At 38.9% G+C, this 24478-nt stretch overlaps 2 protein-coding genes across 2 annotated transcripts in view; one reads left to right on the forward strand and one right to left on the reverse strand.

Annotated features, from left to right (window-relative positions):
- The first annotated feature begins 37 nt into the window (after positions 1–37).
- Positions 38–11127, forward strand: DNApol-alpha180 (DNA polymerase alpha catalytic subunit). Its single transcript, XM_028183941.2, has 11 exons — positions 38–201; positions 288–485; positions 764–945; positions 1429–1638; positions 2427–2477; positions 2917–3498; positions 4193–4384; positions 6246–6503; positions 7068–7197; positions 7659–10103; positions 10830–11127. Exons 1-11 carry the CDS (start codon positions 186–188, stop codon positions 11051–11053), a joined length of 4488 nt encoding a protein of 1495 aa, XP_028039742.2. The 5' UTR covers positions 38–185; the 3' UTR covers positions 11054–11127.
- Positions 11118–24478, reverse strand: part of LOC114250185 (uncharacterized protein CG7065) — a 32192-nt gene continuing 18831 nt past the window's right edge. The window contains exons 12-21 of the mRNA XM_089733355.1: positions 24185–24305; positions 23454–23625; positions 22450–22777; positions 21052–21147; positions 19852–19992; positions 16372–16642; positions 15666–15860; positions 13561–13856; positions 12516–12783; positions 11118–12187 (exon numbers count right to left, since the gene is read on the reverse strand). Coding sequence (XP_089589481.1) covers positions 11252–12187; positions 12516–12783; positions 13561–13856; positions 15666–15860; positions 16372–16642; positions 19852–19992; positions 21052–21147; positions 22450–22777; positions 23454–23625; positions 24185–24305 — 2824 coding nt within the window. The 3' untranslated portion in view covers positions 11118–11251. The remainder of the gene's footprint in view (positions 12188–12515; positions 12784–13560; positions 13857–15665; positions 15861–16371; positions 16643–19851; positions 19993–21051; positions 21148–22449; positions 22778–23453; positions 23626–24184; positions 24306–24478) is intronic.

Genomic DNA, 24478 nt, shown 5'->3' on the forward strand with positions numbered 1-24478 from the left:
TTCGCCCTTTCCGTTGCAAAACGGAATGCAAATATCAAATGTCAATCACAGCTGAAGGCTTTCAAAGTGGATACGCGCCAAAATATCTAAAAATAATTTAACCTAATCAAAATATTAGTGTTTCTTGTAAATGTAAATTGTTTTAAACTTATATATGTGTACAAGAGAAAAGCTATTAAAAGAGAATGGCCGATTCAATAGGTACTGCAATACTTAAGTCTGTATCTAGGATGCATTTAGTTTCGAAGCTCCTTGAATATTTAACAAAATGTATTTATTGTTTGTAGCTGCTCAGCGTGCGAAGCGACAAAAAACAGACCGACACGGTCGATTCTCGGCGTTTGAGAAGCTAAAACAATTAAAAGGGAAAGGTGTAAAGCATAAGTACGATGTGGATGTGCTTGAGAATGTGTACGACACTGTTGACGAGAAAGAATACACAGAAAGAGTTCTACAGCGACAAGAAGACGATTGGATAGAAGATGGTAAATCCATGTTACAAATCAGTACATAATTTTTAGTTTCAACTAATAATATTAACTAGACTTTTCAAAAAAGTTTCACATATAAATTTTCAAAATCCTTATTTATTAAATGCTTAAAGTGACTACAAAACTAATTGGAATTTTCAAGTGAGAAAACATCCATTCTGTAAATTAAATGTGCATTAGTGACACAGTAATGTTTGTTTTCAATACTGGCTTATACTTAATGAGTGAAAAATATGAAATAGAAGATTCAACTAATGTAACAAACTTTTTAGATGGTACTGGCTATGTTGAAGATGGAAGGGAGATATTTGATGATGATGATGATGCTTATGAAGCAACAAATAGTAAAGATACAGGCAGAGGACAGAAAAGGAAGGCCAAAGTTGCAGCACAGTCCTCAGGAAAAGGGAATATACGAAACTTAATTGGTAACATGCCTAGTAAGAAAAAAGAGGTTTGTTATTTTTTATTTATTTAATTTATATTTAAGAATGCAATCCATTGATATCTATGATTATAATGTTTTAGATAGGATATTTTAAGTACTAATTAGTTCTTATGTGTTGGGGACATCCTTCTGATAATTTTAGGAAAAATATAAAAACTATAGTCTACTATAGAGTTACAGACTATGACAAATATAATTATAGTCTAGATTCCAAGAGAAAAGTGCAAAAACTTAATAATGTTTTGCATAATATAGATCCAATTATATTTCTGCAAAAAAAAAAATTATAAAAAAATATATTTTTATAACCTGTAATCCTAGTAAAAACAGGGTTAATTTAATTTGGTACTTGAGCAACTTTGACTACTTCTCTAAACTAAATTCCCTGTTTAATTGCACATATTATCTAATAATTGGCAACTTGGTAATGTTTAAATCCTAACTTAATTTTTTATTAGTAATTTAATGTGTTGTTTTTCTTTCTTTCAGGATGTAAAGATTTCAGAAGATAATATTTTATCTGATATTATATCTGATTTGGATGCTAACACTGCATCAAATGTAGTTAAGTCTACACTGCCTATAACTAAAACTAACATTGTGGAAACAAATAAGAGAGATGCACAAAACTACTTCAAAAGTCTTTCTGCTAATGTCAAGAAACCTTCTGTACTAAAAACATTCAAGGAAGAAAAGGAGGCATGTATAATTTTTTAATTTGTATCGATGTTATTGTTTCGGTAGGCAGCGGCTTGGCTCTGCCCCTGGCATTGCTGAAGTCCATGGGCGACGGTAACCACTCACCATCAGGTGGGCCGTATGCTCGACTGCCTACAAGGGCAATAAAAAAAAAAACTTATTAACTGTTAGCCTAAGGGGCTATTCCAAATACTTGGAGAATTTGCCAACACTAGCCTTAGCCTGAGCAGTTCTTGGCAGAATTCACCACTGGATCGGAATCACGACCCATTGAGAAGATCTAGCGAGAAACTCAGCCGGCTGTGTCCCGGGGGGTTAGGTCGGTCGTCATTATCGACGAGTTCGACTAGGACCGGTGCTTGAAGAGCCTAAAATGTCAAAGATATGTAATTAGCGGCGACCAGAATAAGAGAATTATCATATCCCGCCGCTTTGTCGAAATAGCGTTTTGACGATACCTAAATTAGTTACGTATTGGTTCTAAATTTAAGTCTTCTGTACTTTTCCTGGAACCTGATTGGATAATTGTTTATAAAAGTATAAATGTTGTAGTAGCTGATACAACACAACAATATAAAAACTGAATAGTAATTTATTCATGTAACACAATTTTAAAAGTAAACTTTGCATTAAAAGGTCGTCGAAAATACATAACGAAATGTATTTATGCAGAATGTACCCATTAAAAATCGTTCTCTCTACAGAAACACAAAACAGTTATTTTTTTTAAAGTTGTTACATTACTAAAATAATTTGCAACAGCAAGCTAAAACTTGTTATTATTTCAGACTGAAAGTATTGAGCCAGACACATCTGCAGTACAGTGTGAAAAAAATATGGTAAATATCAACTTCTTAAAGTTAAATATTTTTTAATTGTATTTTAAATATCCTTGATATTATTGATGATGACAGATTACCTACCTAATGATTAGTGGTTTCTGCCCCTTGTAGACATCAGCAATACCAGAGCTACACATAGCCAATCCTCCTAGTGTCCTGTGGACACTTTTCTAACCTTGTTTAAAAAAGAACATCATAGCAATCCGGTTAGCATGGAGGGTGAAAGAGAGCCAGATGATATCCAGTGCTATAGAAGAAACAACTCCTTAGTACTTCCATCAAACCTTCGATAATAACATGCAGAGAACAATCATTCTATTAACAGTATAATTTGATTATTTTTTTATATATTACATGTAAAGTTTGTTTTTGTTTAAATAAAGTGTAACAGCCACAGCCTGCAACTATTAACAAATATATTATTTTAACCTCACAGATAAATCATGTGGTAAATGAACCTGCAAATAAGAAAATCAAGAAACCAGAATGGAACATTGAAAAAGAAATCAAGCAAGAACTTAATGAAACCCTTACTCCTAATATAGAAGAATTTGAAACACAAGATATTGACTTTGACGATGACTTCAGCAATGATGCAAAAACGTCCCAAGTGAAAAACGAGCCTGTCAGCACCGGAACTAGCACCGAAAATCCTACAACAGACATCACTGATGAATTTTTCAATGACGAATTTGAAATATTCCCTTTACCAAAGAAAGAAACTACGAAAGAACTGAAACCATTGACTAGTACATGGCCAGAACAAGGAGGTGACAACCAAACTGTGTCTTCAGTGCAAAGTGATGGTCAATTACCACTGCAAACCAATGAAACAGGGGAGAAAGTGCTTAGATTTTACTGGCTTGATGCATGGGAAGATCGGTTCGTAAAACCTGGCGTTATATACCTATTTGGAAAAGTTTATGTTGACCCATCAAATAAGAAGGCTGGATGTGTATCATGCTGCCTTGTTGTGAAGAATGTTAATAGGCAGATATTCCTGTTGCCAAGAGAATATGTAAGTTTTTTATTGCTATAAATATGTGTGACTCGTAGTGCTTCCCACTTTGCAATATGAGATTGATATCTCAATTAATTTAAATTACTACCTTATCCTTCACACTAGAATGCACAACTGCTTCACGGTAGAGACAGACTGTAATGTCTACACTAACAGGCTTACAATTTAAACCAAGATGGCCCTTTGTCATAGAAGGGTAGCTCACATAGTAAAAAACTCTTTTTTTTTAACATGCTAACTGTTGCTGAATACTGTAATTGAAGTACGAAATTTCATGTCTCCTGCATAAAATAATACAACATTTACCACATAGTGTACTATCGAATTTACTGGTAAATGTTTTCTGTTTGTTATGTATACTGAAATCATCATGAGTTATACGCAGTTATGCAATGCAATGTGGCAGTTTGGTTGTGTCCTCCACCGAGGGTAGTTCTCATCAGTAGTATATTCATTTTGTACATAAATAAGTTTATAAAATGTTTAAAAAAATTACAGTAAATAAAATCAAATAAATTATTTACAAGAAAATTTAGTATATCATCCATTCTCTCAGACTAAATTCTATAGATGTATATGTTTTTATTTTTTACTAAGACAATGTTATGTTGAACGCAATTTCCTTTTAGTCAGGTAAAGAAATTATCACTACTATAAAAGATATAATATCCAAATTCACATTACTTTTCAGAAACTTGACCCAATAACCCTTGAGCCAACAGAACAAGAGGTGACGATGATGGATATGTATGAAGAGTTCAATAGTTCTGTGGCAAGTGAACTCAGTCTCAAAGAATTTAAATCACGAAAGGTCACCAAGAACTACTGTTTCAATTTGCCAGATATACCAGCTCAATCTGATTATTTAGAAGTTAGATACTCGGTAAGTACTGGTATAAAAAAAAATTAGGTTCTTAGAAAAGTAGAGATCTTATTTATGCACACGTCACAATGCAATTATTCTGGTTTATCCACTCAGCGTTGAAATTTTTTAGTCTAAAGATTATTCATGACCGAATATTTCCTAAAAACAACAAACATTTACAAACTGCCCGAGATTTGCTTCACGCAGTGTGCAGTCAGGCGGGAGCTTCGACTCCTGGACGTTCAAAAGTCGAGTGGGCCAGACGGCATCCCTGCAGTGGTTCTGAAAACGTGCGCCCCTGAGCTGACGCCTGCGCTAACGCGTTTGTATCGCCTCTCTTATTGCACTAACAGGGTTCCGTCTTCATGGAAGACCGCCCACGTCCACCCTATCCCCAAGAAGGGTGACCGGTCGGACCCATCGAGTTATAGGCCTATCGCGATAACTTCCTTGCTTTCCAAGGTGATGGAGCGAATAATAAATATACAACTCCTGAAGTATCTGGAGGATCGCCAGCTGATCAGTGACCGAAAGTACGGTTTCCGTCACGGTCGCTCAGCTGGCGATCTTCTTGTATACCTTACTGACAAGTGGGCTGAAGCCTTGGAGAGCAAGGGCGAGGCTCTTGCTGTGAGCCTTGATATCGCGAAGGCTTTCGACAGAATCTGGCATAGGGCACTTCTATCGAAGCTACCATCTTACGGAATCCCTGAAGGTCTCTGCAAGTGGATCGCTAGCTTTTTGGATGGGCGGAGCATCACGGTCGTTGTAGACGGTGACTGTTCTGATACCATGACCATTAACGCTAACGTTCCACAAGGTTCGGTTCTCTCCCCCACGCTTTTCATCCTGTATATCAATGACATGCTGTCTATTGATGGCATGCATTGCTATGCGGATGACAGCACGGGGGATGCGCGATATATCGGCCATCAGAGTCTCTCTCGGAGCGTGGTGCAAGAGAGACGATCAAAACTTGTGTCTGAAGTGGAGAGCTCTCTGGGGCGAGTCTCCGAATGGGGTGAATTGAACTTGCTTCAATTCAATCCGATATATACACAAGTTTGCACGTTCACTGCGAAGAAGGACCCCTTTGTCATGGCGCCGCCATTCCAAGGAGTATCCCTGCAACCTTCCGAGAGTATTGGGATACTTGGGGTCGACATTTCGAGCGATGTCCAATTTCGGAGTCATTTGGAAGGCAAAGCCAAGTTGGCGTCCAAAATGCTGGGAGTCCTCAACAGAGCGAAGCGGTACTTCACGCCTGGACAAAGACTTTTGCTCTATAAAGCACAAGTCCGGCCTCGCGTGGAGTACTGCTCCCATCTCTGGGCCGGGGCTCCCAAATACCAGCTTCTTCCATTTGACTCCATACAGAAGAGAGCCGTTCGGATTGTCGATAATCCCATTCTCACGGATCGCTTGGAGCCTCTGGGTCTGCTGAGGGACTTCGGTTCCCTCTGTATTTTGTACCGATGTTCCATGGGGAGTGCTCTGAGGAATTATTCGAGATGACACCATCATCTTGTTTTTACCATCGCACCGCCCGCCACCGAAGTAGAGTTCATCCATACTACCTGGAGCCACTGCGGTCATCCACAGTGCGTTTCCAGAGGACTTTTTTGCCACGTACCATCCGGCTATGGAATGAGCTCCCTCCCTTCACGGTGTTTCCCGAGCGCTATGATATGTCCTTCTTCAAACGAGACTTGTGGAGAGTATTAAGTAGTAGGCAGCGGCTTGGCTCTACTCCTGGCATTACTGAAGTCCATGGGCGACGGTAACCATTTACTATCAGGTGGGCTGTACGCTCGTGTGCATACAAAGGCAATAAAAAAAATTAAAAAAATTAATACAACTTCTGACATCATAATTGCAGGCAACTCTCCCTCCGCCTCCTACCAACAAAAAATATTTGACATTCTCACATATATTCGGAACGAACACATCTTCACTAGAAATATTCCTACTAGAGAGGAAAATCAAAGGGCCCTGTTGGCTTGAGATCAAGAACCCGGAAAGCGTCCAAGCCAAAGTGTCTTGGTGTAAATTGGAAGCCTCCTGTGAGAAGATGGAACATGTTAATGTTGTCCGAACGGACGGTGACTTAGAACCACCTCCGATAGTCACAGCTGCTGTAAGTCTACTAATTAAGTAATAATAGATTCGATTTTTTTTATTTTTATTTAATTAGACTATGATTTCTTCTGTTCAATGTTATAAGGACCACCCTGCTTGGCGAACTTTAGAAAAAAATACTATGAATGTACAACCGTAAATGTGCTCAAAGTTCGAAGTTCTACTGCTGTAAATACCGTTTTCAAACGCATCCATTATTAATTTAATCAACTTATTTTCCTAATGAATGATTGTAAAGTTCCACGAAAAATCGGACTATAATATACTTCTAACCCACCACTGGGATAAGCGCAAGGCTTAATATTAAAGCCTCTTAAAACGGCGTTAAAGTTTTGAATGGTATCGATAAAATATTACGCTTAGTATTTTTCGTTTTCCCTGGTTTACATATCATTAAAGTATGTCTTTTATTACTGCTATAAAACAGACTTATTTAGGCTCATAAGTAACTTAAATTTAACATAAACCACAAAATTGTGTGACACTAAGAATGTGTCCGACCAATTGCTTATTGTCTCTGTTAAGAGGTTGATAACGTAATCAAGTTCTATTCGTGTTTCAGATAAACATGCGCACGACTATGGATCCGAAAACACGAAAAACAAAGATTGTGATGTTGAGTTGCTTGACTCACAGCAGTTTCCCGATACACAAGTCGCCTCCGAATCCACCGTTTCAACAGCATTTTAGCAGTAAGGCAACTTTTATTTTGTTAATCCATAGATTTTGAAGTTATACTTCTTTAGGCGCTTTATGAAAAATTGATGAGAGTGAAATTTTACGATGCGCGCGCACCGTGACACAAAATTAACAAAATGAAGTTGCCCACTAAATCGCTCATTACAATACGACCGACGTAACTTGGCGAGTCTGAATATAGCTGCAGGTGAACTTTCGCGCATGTACACTCGTAAAAAAAGTGTTAATAGCATTAATTTTTTAGTAATATAAATGACAAAATTATTATTTAATATAATTCATACTAAATATTATTAAATTATTAACGTTAAAGATTTATTAATAATTATTTAATATTAAAAAAAAAAAGAAATAAATTTAATAAAAATAAAGTATAACTTCTTACGCGCGTACATAAGTACACGCACCCTTTTTTTTTTTGTTCTTCATTGACAAAGATTTTTATTTTTTTCAGTAATAACAAAATGTAACGAAATATGGCCATTGGATCTGAAACAGGCTCTACCACAATATAAAGCGACGAAATTAACCAAATGTGATACAGAGAGAGAACTCCTCAATTATTTCATGGTGCAGTTTTGGAAACTTGACCCGGACTTGGTCGTCGGTCACGACCTGCAAGGTTTCCAACAGGACCTGCTCATAGGGAACGTACTGGACCTCAACATACCGAACTGGTCGCGGCTGGGCCGTCTGAAGAGATCTGTCGCTCCGCAGAGGAAATTCGCAGCGAAAGACGCGTTCTTGGGCCGTTTAGTTTGCGACGTAAAGATATCCGCAATGGAACTTATCAGGGCCCGGAGTTTCGATCTCGAAACCCTTTGCACTAGTGTATTGAAAATGAAAGAGGGCGAGCGTATCGATGTGGCGCTCGAGGATTTACCGAAGTACTATGAAAACAGTAGGGATTTATTCCAGCTCGTGTCGCTCAGTATGCAGGACGCGTCGTACGTGCTGAGGATAATGTGTGAGCTCAACGCTATACCTCTGGCTCTTCAGATCACGCAGATAGCGGGCAACGTCATGTCTCGAACCCTGCTCGGCGGCAGATCTGAACGCAACGAGTTCTTATTGCTCCACGCCTTCACTGAGAAAAATTATATAGTACCTGATAAGATTTATGGCAAGAAGACAACTGCTGAAGACGGAATTCAAGAAGACCAAGAAGACGGTGCAAACGCTCCCAAGAAACAAGGAAAGAAAAAGGCGGCCTATTCCGGAGGTCTGGTACTAGATCCAAAAAAAGGCTTCTACGATAAACTAATCCTACTCATGGACTTCAATTCTTTATATCCTAGTATCATTCAAGAGTATAACATTTGCTTTACGACCATTAAAAGAAAAAACGGGATCGTGTCCGATGAAGATGTGTCTAACCTTATATTGCCAGCACCGAAAACCGACTTGGGTGTTTTGCCCACGCAAATACGGAAATTGGTTGAAAGCAGAAGGGAAGTCAAGAAGTTAATGAAGTCACCGGATTTGGCGAGCGATCAATACATACAGTACAACATCCGACAAACTGCCCTCAAGCTAACGGCCAACTCTATGTACGGATGTCTCGGGTTTTCGCACTCTAGGTTTTATGCGAAGCCGCTGGCGGCGCTCGTCACAATGAAAGGAAGAGAAATTCTGATGGACACGAAAGAAATTGTCCAAAAAATGAACTATGACGTTGTCTACGGCGACACGGACAGTATAATGATCAACACTAATTGTCTAGATTACGACGCGGTTTTCAAAATAGGAGTGGATCTAAAAAAAGAAATAAACAAAAAATACAGACAAATTGAACTCGACATAGACGGCGTGTTCAGATACCTACTTCTGTTAAAGAAAAAGAAATATGCGGCAGTTTTAATTAGCCGGAATAAAAATGGTGAATTCGTTTTCACTCAAGAACACAAAGGTTTAGACATCGTCCGTCGAGATTGGTCACAACTGGCCGCCGAGGCCGGGAAATTCATACTTAGTCAAATCCTTTCCGAGCAGACTCCCGATGATCGGTTGGAAAGCATACAAAATCATCTAAATAAATTAAAAGACGATCTGATCGGTAATAAAATGCCCCTCTCGGTTTTAACCATAACAAAGCAACTCACTAAAAACCCCAATGAATACGCTGATAAACATACGCAACCACACGTCCAAGTGGCATTGAGGCTTAACAGTAAAAACAGTAGGAGATTTAAAAAAGGCGACATTGTGCCTTACATTATATGTGAAGATGGAACCGCTAACTCAGCCACGCAAAGGGCTTACCACATAGAAGAATTAAAGAATTCCGAACATCTCAAAGTCGATTTTAAGTATTATCTAGCACATCAGCTACATCCTGTAATATCAAGAATATGCGAACCAATAGAAGGCATGGATCCAGCCCGCGTTGCAGACTGCCTCGGCCTAGATCCCTCCGGATACAAACAAGCTGTTAAAAGAGAAACCAACGACTCTGAAACGTATGAGGTCGAGAACGAACAAGAAAAGTACCGACAATGCAAAGAGTTTGTCTTTGAATGCGTCGATGAAAACTGTAAAACTTTGAACAGAGTACGAGAATCGATCGTTAAGCTGGACAAAGAGAACATTTCGTTCTTAGATCGCTGTCAGAATGAAAAATGTAATGTGAAGCCATTAGATTATCTATCTAGCTTGCAAAATCAGTTGAGCCTACAAATTCGACAGTACCACGCCCAATACTATGCGGGCTGGTTATCATGCGAAGACCCGGCGTGTGGACACCGTACCGCGAGATTGCCTCAGACGTTCGCAGGAGGCTACCCTCTTTGTAGACAATGTGAGAAAGGGGTCATGTTTCGAGAATATACAGAAAAAGATTTATATTTACAGATAAACTTTTTCTTGTTTCTGTTCGATCTCAGCAAAAGCAATAAATTAAGTAAGTTGAACCCTTATTGATATGATCTTAACTCTCTCACACAAAAACTTCCAAATATGCATGCAGCTGATACTATAAAACGTTATGGTTCTTTTAATAGTTAAAAGTCAACTTTACGATTACTGTTCTATATATAAATTTACATGTTTGTTTGTCTGTCGTCTATATTAAATCCATCCGATTGTGAACTTGGTACATTTTTAATAGTTCAGGGAAGGTATGTCATAGTACCATCAATCGACGATAGATGTCGCGCCAATTTTTTTAACGAACCATTTATGTCCTAAAATTAGCGAAAATTACAGTGAACATTGACAGGACTTTACTAGTGTGAAATAAACTTTCATTGGAACATAAAATCACTCAATTCGTAAGGTCACAAATTTAATTTATTTCGGAACGAAACTGGGTTTGTTTAAAGGTTGATACATAAGTTTGATATAAATAAAACACCAATTTTACCATTTATATTTTTACCAAAGTGGACAGGAATTGAAATTTTCGAAATAAATACTTTATTTTTAATTTGGTACTGTTGAGTATTGTGTTAGAAACAAATATAATACATTATTTTAGAGCCAGAATTGTAGAAAAAGAAAAGGGTATAGAAAATAAAAAGAAGTCTTGAAGAAAAAAAGAAGAATGGATTGTGCTGCAGTACCAATTATTACTCTAATTAGGCAGCTGAATAATTTTAAATTATTAATTGTGCATTTATTATTTCAGAAGTACCAGTACCTCCAACGATTGTCTCAGCATTCGAAACGCTAAAGGAAATGGTTGAAGATTGTTTAGGGCATTCCGCCTACTCAATTATAAATTTATCAAAACTATTCAGGTTTTTTACTTTGGACACCAAAGCCAACAAAATGAAGGCGGAACCGACTGATTTAGATATTCTCCCAGAAACTGAACAAATAGACGCTCTTCTGGAGATGGGTGTTTTCTAATGTTTTCAACTGTTCAGTGTATCATATATATATTTTTAAATATACGATTAATAATAAGAACTGATACAAAATAACATGAATTTTTATTTATTTAATTACACTCTTACAAACAATCTTAATATATGTGTGTGTACATATAAATATAAATATATTTTAATACACAAAATGCTTTGTCATAGTTCATAAATGTAAATAAAATTAATGGGGAGCTCCTCGGCCACGGCCTCGTCCTCGAGCTGCTCCAAACTTTCCTCTACCCCCACCTCTTCCTCTGCCTCTGAACTTTTTCGCGTTAACCCCATGCATCTGCTGATGTTGATTTTTTTCATAAATAACATTCAAATTTGCTTGCTGTCCTTGATGACTTTGGATATAATTGGCTTGATTGAAGTAATCGTGGGCGACACCTCGCTCCGCCTCTCTGTTATTTGGTATATTCGAATGTTGTTGATTCCACACCGGAGGATCAACAACTTGATTATAGTTTTCATTTAGATTATTCTGATTCATATTGTTCGGCAAATCCATAAGTGAAGGAATGCTGTTATTGCCTGACATGTTATGATTATTAATGTTTGCTTGGTTCGGAAGCGGACGCATCATTCGATTATTTATGTTTGGTTGGTTAAGATGTGGGCGCAACACTTCATTGTGACCCATATTATAAATGACATGACCGACTGGTTGATTCGGGTGCGGATAGATCGCGGTATTATTCTGCATATTTCTCGTCTGGTTATTGTTATAATTATGCGGCTCGCTAATATTGTAGGTATTTATTTGCGCTTCCGGTGCCCAAGGGGGAATATTAGTTACATTCTGAGGAGTTTGGGAGGGTAATAGGAGCTTCGACGGTGCTTCAGAAGGGTCCCCGAAAGATTTAGGTTGCATGTTGCTGGTGACAACATCTGAGGTCGGCTGCGGAGCGGTCACAGTTGACGTGGACTGTATGGAAGCCTGCACGAGTGCCAACAGGCCGGCGGCGGACGACAGGTTGCTCGTTAAGTTTTTAAGTAGATCGTCTTGTTGTTTGTCGTCTTGGATCGACTTTGTCTCTTCTAACGATTTTTTCACAATCTCCATCTCCTGTCTCATCTGGTCTTCTTTTACTTTTTGCGTTGCAGATTGAAATACCTACACAAGAGATTTATATGTAAGAAATGCTATTCTCAAAAAAATCTATACTGATATATAAATCTACAGTGGTTTTTACGGATGTTCCGATATAACTACTGAACCGTGCATCCGATTGACTTGAAACTTGGTATCAATGTAAAAAATACTTAATGGATAGGCTAATATTTATATCAGTGTTGGACTCCCTACACCAGTTGCGGGGGCGTTAATGATCAGAATCTTTGTGGGGGTGAGAAATAATAATGTTAATTTTAAATGCCCAGCGAAGCGGACGGATACAGCTAGTACTTTATAAGATCTTTATGTATCACAGATGGAATCTTACCTCGTCTACGGTGTAGTCATCATCGTCGCTTTCAACGGCGACGATGTTGTTTTCAGGTGTACTAAATTGGTTCGAGAGAGCGGCGGGTGCGTTGACGTATTGCCGCAGTCTCTCTACACGTTGAGGCTCGCGAGCTTCTAATTTCTTCAAGTAAGCGATCAAACTGTGCTGCTCCTCCACAGATAATTCGTTGAAGTTTTTCAATAAAGTTTCAAGGTCGGAATCTGACAAGCCGTCCATTGCATCGGGCGGATCTTCTTTCTCCAATCTGTTTATTTTAAAACCATACATACACATCCGTAATAGTAATCGATTACACGACAATTTACTTAAATAAATTAGTTAGTTAATAATCATAATATTCATATTATTAGTTTCCGGCGGCGGAGGAGCAAGCTCTAATTACATATTATGTCAGAATGGACCGTACGTCCAAGTATTCGGTGGATGACATGACATATTTTCATCGATTTTTCGAGATTCATAAACAACATTAAAACGACTTTTACGGTTTGGTAGGACCTCTTGTGAATCTACACGAGTAGGCACCACCACCCTGCCTATTTCTGCCGTGAAGCAATAATGCGTATCGGTTTGAAGGGTGGGGCTGCCATTGTAACCATATTTAAACCTTAGAACTCATAACTCAAGGTGGGTGGCGCATTTACGTTGTAGATGTCTTTTTTTTTTCCCTACCTATGCTGATAGCCTTGGGAAGCAAGCTATTTCAGCTTCATCCTAATGGAGTGTTAGGATGAAGTTCCATCAACCGGAGTGTCGCTGACCCTAGCAAAAGCAGTGCTTCGCAGAATCTACCACTGGATCGGAAGCGCGACCCACTGAGAAGATCCGGCGAGAAACTCAGTGGGCTGTGTCTATGGGTTAATTCGCTCGTCGAACCGGTGCTTGTGGTGCCTAAAAGCATCGTTAATGGATCGGGAGTGTAGATGTCTATGGGCTCCGGTAACCACTTAACGCCAGGTGGGCCGTGAGCTCGTCCAACCATCTAAGCAATAAAAAAACTGAATATCTGGGCGGTTCTTACTTCTTTTCATTATCATCATAAGCCGACTGCAAGAGTTGCAACGCGGAAGTGGAAGCGGCGGCGGCGTCGCTGTCCGCAGTGGCGGCGGCGCGGCGCTTGGCCTCGGCCATCCCCACCACGGCGTCGACGAGCTGCGACAGTTCGTCGGCGGAGACGTCGGTCTTGCCCTGCGCCACGAGCGCGGCGGCGAGCTGGGCCGCGATCTGCGCGCGGTCCACCTGCCCCACGCCCGCCACCGGCACCGCGGCGCCCGCACCCCCCGCGCCGCCCGCCGCGAGGGTGCTCTTGTTCTTTTCCTGCGCGATCATATCATGGCCGTGATCAATGATTACAATATTACCGTAGATTGGGGGATGTACGGTTTGTCCACACAACCCTCTGTGGTGATAATGATAACAACTCCAATACTGATTAAATTTTTATTGATATGCTTACACTGATTGGTTACTGTTTATATGATAAAAATGACATTATGCGAGTACGCGACGCCTTGCTGATGGCGGTACACGAACTGACTCGAAAATGATTGACTTTGACGTAAAATGCATCGGAATGGAACATGATGTGCGCGCTGGCCCGTACAGGGGGAATAGGGACTAGGAATAGAATAGTGACAAATGTGGGTTGTTACAATGCTTTTGTGAGATTTAAATTTGTAGAATTGAAAATTACTTTTATTTATTGTTTTTGAATATTAAATAGTTTAATTTAGTCATCAGAGTTTTGTAACTGATTAAAGATATTGAAAAGTTAATTACCTAAAGGTAAGTATCTACCTAACAACTAAACAGTGCCAACCCTATCGAAAAACTATTGTCCCCATACGTGACCCGATTCACCCCAAAAGCCAAGGTGGGTCAGGTTTTGTATATATTTTTCAATTAACTATGTATAATAATGGATCGTATATGAAAATTTTAACCTCCGGAAACGTTTTAATCTTAATTTTATTGATATTACCCTAAAAAAACCACTAAAAAATTGTGTTGGAATTGGAAAACGTCCCAATTTCCCTAATCAACTGTACGCGATCAGGATACGTTCACATACTCTAAATCTTTCTTAGAATTATCATTAAATGAAAGAAGTTGTTTACTATGCAGGGGATGAACCAATATTAAGTCTCAGTTTTGTTATTTAACCTTTGATATGGTCAAGCAATGGTTCATATCCTCCCCACAGGCTGTGTGAGTGTGCGCTCAACTTCGCGCCATGTCGCAGACGAGCGAAAGGGGGTGCGACCCCCTTCCATCTCACATCCAACGTTAATCAATTAGTAAATTATAAATTTTCCTGTTCAGTTCGGATATTTACAGAAACAAATGTGCAAATTGTTTAATAAATCGGAAAAAAATGTTTTACTTCCGCTAGCCTAGATGCAATTGCACTCTTGGGAAATTGTTCCAGAAGGCATATTAATAATATTCTTATTTTGAGACCATAACCAGACACTGGGAGACATTGTACATTACAAGGTATATAAATGGCATTTCCATAATCTAATCCAGTTACGTCTATGAGCATTGTCGTCCCAGGACAGAACACGCGTACCCAGAGCCGGATTCAAACTTAATGGCACTCCTGGGCACCTAAAAAAATCCGCCCCAATACTGGAATTCAGTTTATATATTTTATTTTTCAAAATTAAAAAAACTAATTGATGCAGAAACGTTATCATATTATGTTATATATTCCAAAAACATAAATATTTGTTTTTTTTTCTAACAATTATAAATTTTGGACTAAGGGTGACTCATAATTATATTACATAAAAAAAATAATTAAATTTCTTTAATTCCTTTCCTTCTTAAAATACTTTAATTTCTTTAATAAAGAAAATAGATAAATCGATTATTATTTTAAATGTCCAAGGAAATAAATTGATTGAATCATTTTGATTATAATTTTTTACCAAAAGTACCAAACTTATAAATCACAAATAATGGATGAATTGAATTTGTTGAATTATCAATTGCTCAATATAATTAATTAATTCTATTAATTAATTATTTATATTGAGCAATCTTGTCAAGACCTAAAAAAAAAGTTTTTCACTTTCAAAATGTTGCCGCCCTGGGCACTTGTCCCGACACCAGTGCGCGTACCTGCTGGCGGCGCTGGCGCGTGTCGGCGGCGTGCAGCGTGCGCGCGGCCCGCAGCAGCGCGGCGCGGGCGGCGGGCGCGGCGGCCGGCGCCACGAGCCCGGCCTGCACGCTGCCCTTCAGCTTCTCCTTCGTGGTCTCCAGCAGCACCACAGCCGACTCGCGGTCTAACAACTCTTCGGATGAATTCGGCCTCTCCTGTAAAACAATGTAATTTATAAAAAGATTCACAACGAGACTAAATGATAATAAGCGAACGATAAACCTGATCAAAAAAATCTATATAATTTTTTTTATAGCTTATATGGGTGTACGAGCGAGCTCACAGCCCACCCGCTGTTAAGTGGTTGCTGGAGCCCATAGACATCTACAACGTAAATGCCGCCCGCCACCCATCTTGAGAGATAAGTTCTAAGGTCTCAGTATAGTTACAACGGCTGCCCCGCCCTTCAAACCGGAACGCATTACTGCTTCACAGCAGAAATAGACAGACTTGTGGTACCTACTCGTACGGACTCACAAGAGGTCCTACCACCAGTACTTATGCAAATTATAATTTTGCGAGGTTGATTTTTATTACACGATGTTATTCCTTCACCGTGGAAGTTAATTCAACGCGATCAGCTTACATAGATAGTTCGCTAATAATTTAACGAGTGTATTTTATGTAAAAACAGTGAAACGTTAATTAATTAATGTACGTGTTTACCTTTTCCATTTTTAACGCTTCAGCAAGTAGATCTATGACGCGGGGCCCCAGGCTGCCGAGGTAGTCTTCGAGCGCGATGAGCAGACGCAGCGTGGCGACAATGTTCTCGGGCGGGCCGAGGTCCTGCGGGTCGGGGGCGGGGCCCGGCTCGCGGACCTCGGGCGGCGGGTCGCGGCGCGCGCGGGCGGGGGGCGCGCTGCTGCGGGAACGGACCGTCGGCATCGAGCACGTTGACTCCATGTCGTCAGAGTTCCATGGGGATAGGTCGTCCCTGTATAAACAAATATATCTGTCAATTGGTGAAATATTTGATATGAATATATTTGGATGAATATTTTTACGGGTGGTAAGACCTCTTGTGAGTCCGCACGGGTAGGTACCACCACCCTGCCTATGTGTGCCGTGAATCAGTAATGCGTTTCGGTTTGAAGGGTGGAGCAACCGTTGTAACTATACTGAGATCTTAGAAGTCTTATCTCAAGGTGGGTGGCGACATTTACGTTGTAGATGTCTATGGGCTCCGGTGACCACTTAAAATCAGGTGGGCCGTGAGCTCGTTCACCCACACAAGCAATAAGAAAAGAGCAGAAACAAAGACAAAAATAATTTAATATATATTTTTTCCTAGTCAACAGTTGCCAGCGTCCATATAGACCACAATATAAATGCAATTTGTCCAAGATATAAAACACAGTCTCGAACGTATTGGATAACGGTTTCCTTACTATACCAAAACAAGGGCCTGGCTACTCGCGATAAAAATAAGCAAAACGATTCTATTATTTATTTAATTATACAAACGCATTGTAATTTTCGTTATCTATATATCTATACTAACTGACCCGGCAAACGTTGTGTGTTGCCTTAAATAAGATTTCTAGGGAAATTCTAGTGTAGAAAAAAAAAACCTCATTCAACCACATAATACCTTATTATAACCAAAAAAAAAAATATCCAAAAAATAATAAAAAAATGTTTGGGGTAGGGGTATGAAAAATAGATAGTAGCAGATTTTCAGACCTACTGAACATACTATTGATACACAAATAAAACCAAAAAAACATGGCTGGCAAGCTACGAAAAAACATGGCTGAAAAATGTATAGTAGGACAGGAGACCGGCTTCGTCCTCATCCCTACTACGTGATGTTTGCTGGATGAGTGGTGACACCTGGCGGGGATAACTGATCGATTGATAGTTGATCAGTAGTCGACCGGCGAGAGCGGGAGACCAAATTGAATTTAAAAAAAAAAAAAAATTAAATGAACTTGAAATTATAAACTCTGATTTATCGTACTACAATTATAATATTTGTTTGCCATCTTGCAACATTATTGCGGATATGAGCATAGAATAAAAATAAAAAAAAACTGAGAGTAATATGATTTTTTTTATTAGAAGTCATGACAAAATAAATAAAAAATTCTTGCCAAATAAAATTAAAGTTTTTAATTAACAAATAAAAAATAAGGGTTGATCGTAGATGGGTGAAAAGGACAAACCCGAAATCCATACAAACTTGGGCCTGGCGTTACAGTGCTAGAATTTGGGCATAAGTTACAATACCTAAGAAGGTTTCATGAGCCCAATTTTCAGGTCTCCCAGCAATGGCCAAATTGGTAAAATCAGACAATGTTTACATTTTAGGTTATGTTTATTGTTCGAGATATTTTAATAAAAACGATATTTTTGAGGCTGTTTCCTACTAAAGATGAGTAATTTTTTACGAAAGCTGTTGCAGCAACAGGTTGCTTTAAAATAAAAATGGAACCTGTTACGAGAAATCGCGTGTTAGGTTGTTTACGAAAACGAACGAAAGCCAAAAATTGAAAAAAAAGTAATGCGAAACGCGCTGCGCACGAAATGATTTTTTTAAGGGATTTTATGACCTGGTAACTAAGACCTTTAGGTCAGTCTTATTTTAATTTTTATGAAAACTTTTTTATATGAAAAACTATATTTATATGATAACTTTTTTATATAAAAAATAAATCATTACGAGCTCCCATATTATCTCATCACATTTCATTTCATTTTATTTCATGCCTTTTTTATTTTTATTTTTTATTGCTTAGATACCCATCGACGAGCTCACAGCCCACCTGATGTTAAGTGGTTACTGGAGCCCATAGTCATCTACGACGTAAATGCGCCACCCACCTTGAGATATAAGTTCTAAGGTCTCAGTATAGTTACAACGGCTGCCCCGCCCTTCAAACCGAAACGCATTACTGCTTTACGGCAAAAATAGGCGGGCGGGAGGCGCGGACTCACAAGAGATCCTACCACCAGTAAAATTATTAATGTAACTACACCATAGAAAAACTCAAAGTACCAAATCGATTTTTTCATGTTATATTTAAGATTGCCAGTTGAAAATATTTTGAATTGCCGCAGTTGCCGACATGATTTCGTGTCATAACTAAATGGCACAGTTATTTATTTCTTTTAATGATTTTTGTTAGTAGATTTTGGTGCTTTACGTTACGTTATTCAATGAGATTAAGTTTATAGTCTGGCCGGCGAATCATGGCACAACTAAATAGCGGCAATCCAAAATATCTTCAGTTGGCAACATTAAAGATAACATACACGATTTGATACATTTGTATTTTTCTAGGGCATAGTCACATTAGTATAAAAATGCAAAACTATCCTTTCATGCTATATTTAATGTTGTCAGTTGTAGATATTTTGAATTGCCGCCATTGTAAGTAGTTGTGTCACGATTCGATGGCCATACTCTATTTACATTGATACAATACCTATAAAAACAGTCATTTATCCTAAAGCAAAAGAGTATTAATTATTTTTTACACTCGATTTCCACTAAATCGATCCTATTCTAAGGATGCTCTAATTCTAATCCGCACGTTTGTGGAGCTAGTTACGTATATATATTGAAATAAGCGTTGCAGATGTTTACAAAGATTGTTTAAAACAAAAAATTGAATTCAAATTATTTTCTACACTTGGCCATTGTCAATGAAGCTAAGATTTCAATAGGTTAATCAAGCAAAATAGACGAATTTTTTGGTACATATCCCATTCGTGTAACGCTCAGGCCCAAAATGGGGTTTCTCCTTTAGGGTTGTGTGTATTTTTTGTATGCTGCATCAAAAAAAAAAAAAAAACAAAAAAAATTGTCTAAAAAGCAAAAATAATTTTTTTTGGGTTGGACCACCCTTAACATGTAGGGGGATGAAAAATAGATGTTATCCGATTCTCCACCTTGGCCGATATGCACGCTATGATTCACGAAAATCAGTCGAGCCGTTTCGGAGGAGTTCAATCATGCACACCGTGACACGAGAATTTTATATATTAGATAAATAGGCAAAGAAAACAGTTCACTGCCTTGTTCCCCCCAATTTATCAGTTTATGTTAATTTTTGGTAGCTAGTTACGAGCTTTGTTTGTTTGTTTTTTAAATAGATTATTAACGTGAAGCGTGTGGTAATGGAGGGGCAGGGTACGTACGGCTTGAGGTCGTCGTCCGAGATAAGCACGGTCTGCATGGCGGGGGAGGGTGGGGGGGAGGACGCGGGGCTGCGGTTGCGCAGCGGCGCGGCGCCGGCGCGACACGACAGCGGGCTGCGGGACCGCCCCGACGACTCCATCCTGTGCAACGAACAATACATTATTATACACCAGTGATGGGCAAACATTTTTAATGGCGGGCCACAAAGTTTAAGCAATTCTAGAGGAGGGCCAGAATTATAGAAAAAATGCATTTTGTATTAAAGCTTTTTAATAAATAAAATACCTTTTACTATTTATTACGCCTTGTTAGGCGCGTGAGACGTGAGGCATGTGATAGATGGGTGAAAAGAATGGTTGTTTTCCAATAAATAAACTAATACCTGTGACAGACTGCCGAGATAATTATAATGATGACAAGTTAATTATGAGATAGTGAAAGCTCAAAACACCCTGACGAATTGGAGCTTTCATTAAAAATTCGAAGATTTTCAATTATAAACGTCAATTTTATTTTACGCGCCAAAATTCTGACTAGAATATTTAGGATGGGTGGACTCTCGGCGGGCCGGATTAAATACTTCCGCGGGCCGGAGAGGGCCCGTGGGCCGTACTTTGCCCATCACTGTTATATACGGTTCCTAGCTTCTAAGACAACTCTATTTACGTAGTTATATAAATCCTGATTAACGGGCGTTGGTTATTATCATACGATAGGCAGCGGCTTGGCTCTGCCCCTGACATTGCTGAAGTCCATGGGCGACGGTAACCACTCACGATCAGGTGGGCCGTATGCTCGTCTGCCAGCAAGGCAAAAAAAAAAAACCTTTCCTAATTATTATACTTCATCATTCTCCTGTCTTTCTCCCAGTCACCTATCGACGGCGCAACATGTTTTCTCCTTCCAAACTCCTCTATCATATACTATTTCTTCGCTCACTCCCCTCTTTCACATATTGTCGTAATTTATACTTATAAACACAAAATCGAGACAAGCCATGCTAGTCTGAAATGCTACCCATCAGCAATTAAAGGTAGGTTTTGAACTGTGTATAATAACGCACTGTATATCAAAACCCATTTTAATCTCAATTTTATTGGTAATCCCATAAGAAAAACCATTGAAAATTCGTGTTGGATTTGGAAAGGTTCCCGATTCCCCCCAATCTACGATACCGGCCATTTTTTATTGCTGCTTACCTGTGCGGCGTGCGCGAACGCGAGCGCGAGCGGGAACGAGAGCGGTGCGGGCGCGGCGAGCGGCGACGCTCCGGGGAACGCCGATAGTCCGATATCCTATACGTAACATGTATTGAATTTATACATCGACGCTTGAAAGGCAAACGTGACTAAGCGACAACAACTGCTTTATACATAAATGATAGGCAATAACAATATTCGATGCGCAAAAAATATATATTTCTAGGTCTATTAAAATCATTTCAATCCTACAGCTAGATTCGTTGAAATTGAATTTGTTTCAGGTATTTTAACTTTACAGTAGACTATACTGTAAAGTTCACGCATTGTCACTTATAGTAGAATTATTTTGTCCGTGCAGTTTGGATCATAAAACGTAGCCCGGCTAGGGCGGTGAACATGTTATGCGGGCGCAACACCATTATCGATAAAAACAAATGAGTCATCGAAAGCAGGTACACAGCAGCGGGGTGGCATACGAAGGGTGGTGACACATTGTTATGTTATGAGTCATTTGTACTTACCTGCAAATTATAGTACATGATGTCGAAGAGAAATGTGTTTTTATGCACTCGTTCTCTGAATTTCTTTAGTGACACAATGGCTACTCCTTTGTTTTGTATCAAAACGACAGAATTTATTCAAAATCATGTTTGGACGTGTTGTTATCAACAATGTGTTAATATATTTCACTGAAATAAGAATAGATCCCGAAAAGTTACAAAGTGTTGATTTCTGCCGTTCTCATTAACTTGCTGCGGCGATATGTGGTGTAAGTCGATTAGTGATGTTTTCTTTTCTCTAAATACACTATCGATAACGCTTATCGACACAATAATGCGCATCACTATGCCCGTCTATAAGGCTCGTGAGTGGAAGAGAGAGCGAAATACTCGCTTCACCGCTCCGATTTTTTATGACCCAAACTGCACGGACAAAATAATTCTACTATAGTCAGGTTTGCCTTTCAAGCGTCGATATGTATTTGCAAGTTTATGTGTTATCGTGAAATTCGTAAGACGACAAGGCAGAAATCGAACTCGGATAAATAATAGTTTAAAAAAACGAACAAAATACGCTTTTATAGAACAACCAACTAAAAAATTGAAAATAAATTTTAAAAAATTTAATCTAAAAATAGTGATAGTGAAAATGATTTTATTGTAAAAGTGTATTTTTTTAGTTTTTTTAAACTATTATATATTTTTAATTTTTTAGTTAAATTTCAATTTTTTTAATATTGAATTGTCATCGGTCCTTAATAAGTATACCGAATTTCGAGTTAAACTGACGTTTTGAAGGGGGCCAAAATCATGTTCAAAGATTCCGTTACAAACATACATACGTCTGAAGCTAATAAAAGCGTATTAAAAAAGAAATCAACCAGTATATACGTACATCCGTTCCCTCCTGTAATCGCGTTTGTAATCTGGGGTCCTGCGTCGGGAGACGGGCGACCTTCGTTTCACCTCTGGAAATCTGCTCCTCGGAGGTCTTCTGTCGGGCGACCTCGACCTTCTCTTCTCCGGAGGTCTTTGTTTCTCGGGAGAAATTCGCTTTTTGCTCTCTGCCGCTTTGGGTTTGACGGGCGGCGGCGACAGGCGCATCCTGCGGTAGATCTCGTCCACACGGACCTGCAGCTCCTCGTCGTGTAACTCCTTCATTCGTTTCGTCCAGAACACGATCCACTCGGACTTGAAGTCGTGCTTGGACGGATCTTTTCCCTCTGTTCCAAATAGTAAAACGTATTTATTATAATTATTATCTTATCTTATACCTTTAAACGGTCAATTCTTGTATATATAATCTGAATCCCGGAAACGGCTTCAACGATTTTCATAAAATTTAATATACAGGGGATTTCGGGGCCGATAAATCGATCTAGGTACGATTTATTTTCAGAAAATGTTGTTTTATTCGAATTTTCAATAATCAATTTTATCGATAATCAACTTTATGACTCTTCCCGACATCTATTGGCGAATAATAATACTATTTTTCTTAATTGAGAGCAACTAACTGCTGTAGACTTCAGAAATAACACTTCAGCAGATGGCGTTGTTAAGCAACCCGAAGCCTGAGTGTTTGGGTTAAGGTTATACCAAGAAAATGAATTGTTTATTTATATTATTTGTGTCTTTTTAACTCACGTGATCACTTAAAAACGCCTAACCGACCTTGGAATATTTCATCATTTTATCAATATGTAATTCGTGTTTAAATATAATTTCTAAAAAACACAATTTATAGAAAAAAAAAGTTCGAGCAAAGCTCGGTCATCATCTAGTTTTTTTAAGCGTGAATCAATTTTGTTTGTATTTCAGCAGATAAACATATTTCGTAAACCATAAACTATTGAATAAACTGCTTAAGCATAATGATAATTTCAGTAATTAACTGACCGCTCTGTATCTGTTTGTAGCGTTTATTCCAAAACTTCTTCCACTCTTCGGGGTAGAGGGGGTGCTTCTCGGGGTTCTTCTCGTGGTACCGCAGAGTTTTCTCGGCGGACTCCTCGGCTTGACGCTTCTGGTCTTCGGCCAGGGCCGCTTTGTATTTGTAATGCGAACTTTTCTGTAACGTAAGTTTTCAATTACTAATGAATACCGCATCGATTCTATGCCAGCGCATTCGTATAATTTAGACAACTTACTAATTTTGTCAGTTTATTTGTTATCATGTAACATTTATACACACTTTTAAAGGCTTTTCAGGTCATTACCAATGTTTTGCGAATTTTGAAGAAAATTTAAAGTTTACGTTTTTATTTTTATTGCTTAGATGGGTGGACGATCTCAGAGCCCACCTGGTATTAAGTGATTACTTGAGCCCATAGACATCTACAACCTAAATGCGACACCCACCTTGACATATAAGTTCTAATAAGGTCTCAGTATAATTACAACGGCTGCCCCACCCTTCAAACCGAAACGCATTACTGCTTCACGGCAGAAATAGGTGGAGTGGCGGTACCTATTACTGCTTCACGGCAGAAATAGGTGGAGTGGCGGTACCTACCCGCGCGGACTCACAAGAGTGACTACCACCAATGTGACTTTTACACAATATGAAACACAAATAAAACATATGCTAATCGACTAATGGTACACTTTAGGAGAACAAACCCACGTACCTTATCGGTGGGCTCTTCTTTATCGTCAGCAATCCAGGTGTACCTGGAGCGGTGCGGCGTGGCGGTCGGCCCCTTGTACGGCTCATGTCTCGGCTTGGCGTGGCCGGAGACAGTACGCTCCCTGAACATTAATGGTAAAATAAAAAAACTTATTGTTTTTCTACACCCTGAAACAGATACAGCTTAAATAAGGTCTAACTAGTTTAATAAAAGAATAACACCGCACTCACTATAAGGCGCTAAATAAAATAAAATTCAGATAAATTTAGTGTTACCAGACAAAAAAAAAAAACA

Source organism: Bombyx mandarina, chromosome 15 (genome assembly GCF_030267445.1).
Source record: "Bombyx mandarina strain Sakado chromosome 15, ASM3026744v2".
In the NCBI taxonomy this organism is placed as follows: Eukaryota; Metazoa; Arthropoda; class Insecta; order Lepidoptera; family Bombycidae; genus Bombyx; species Bombyx mandarina.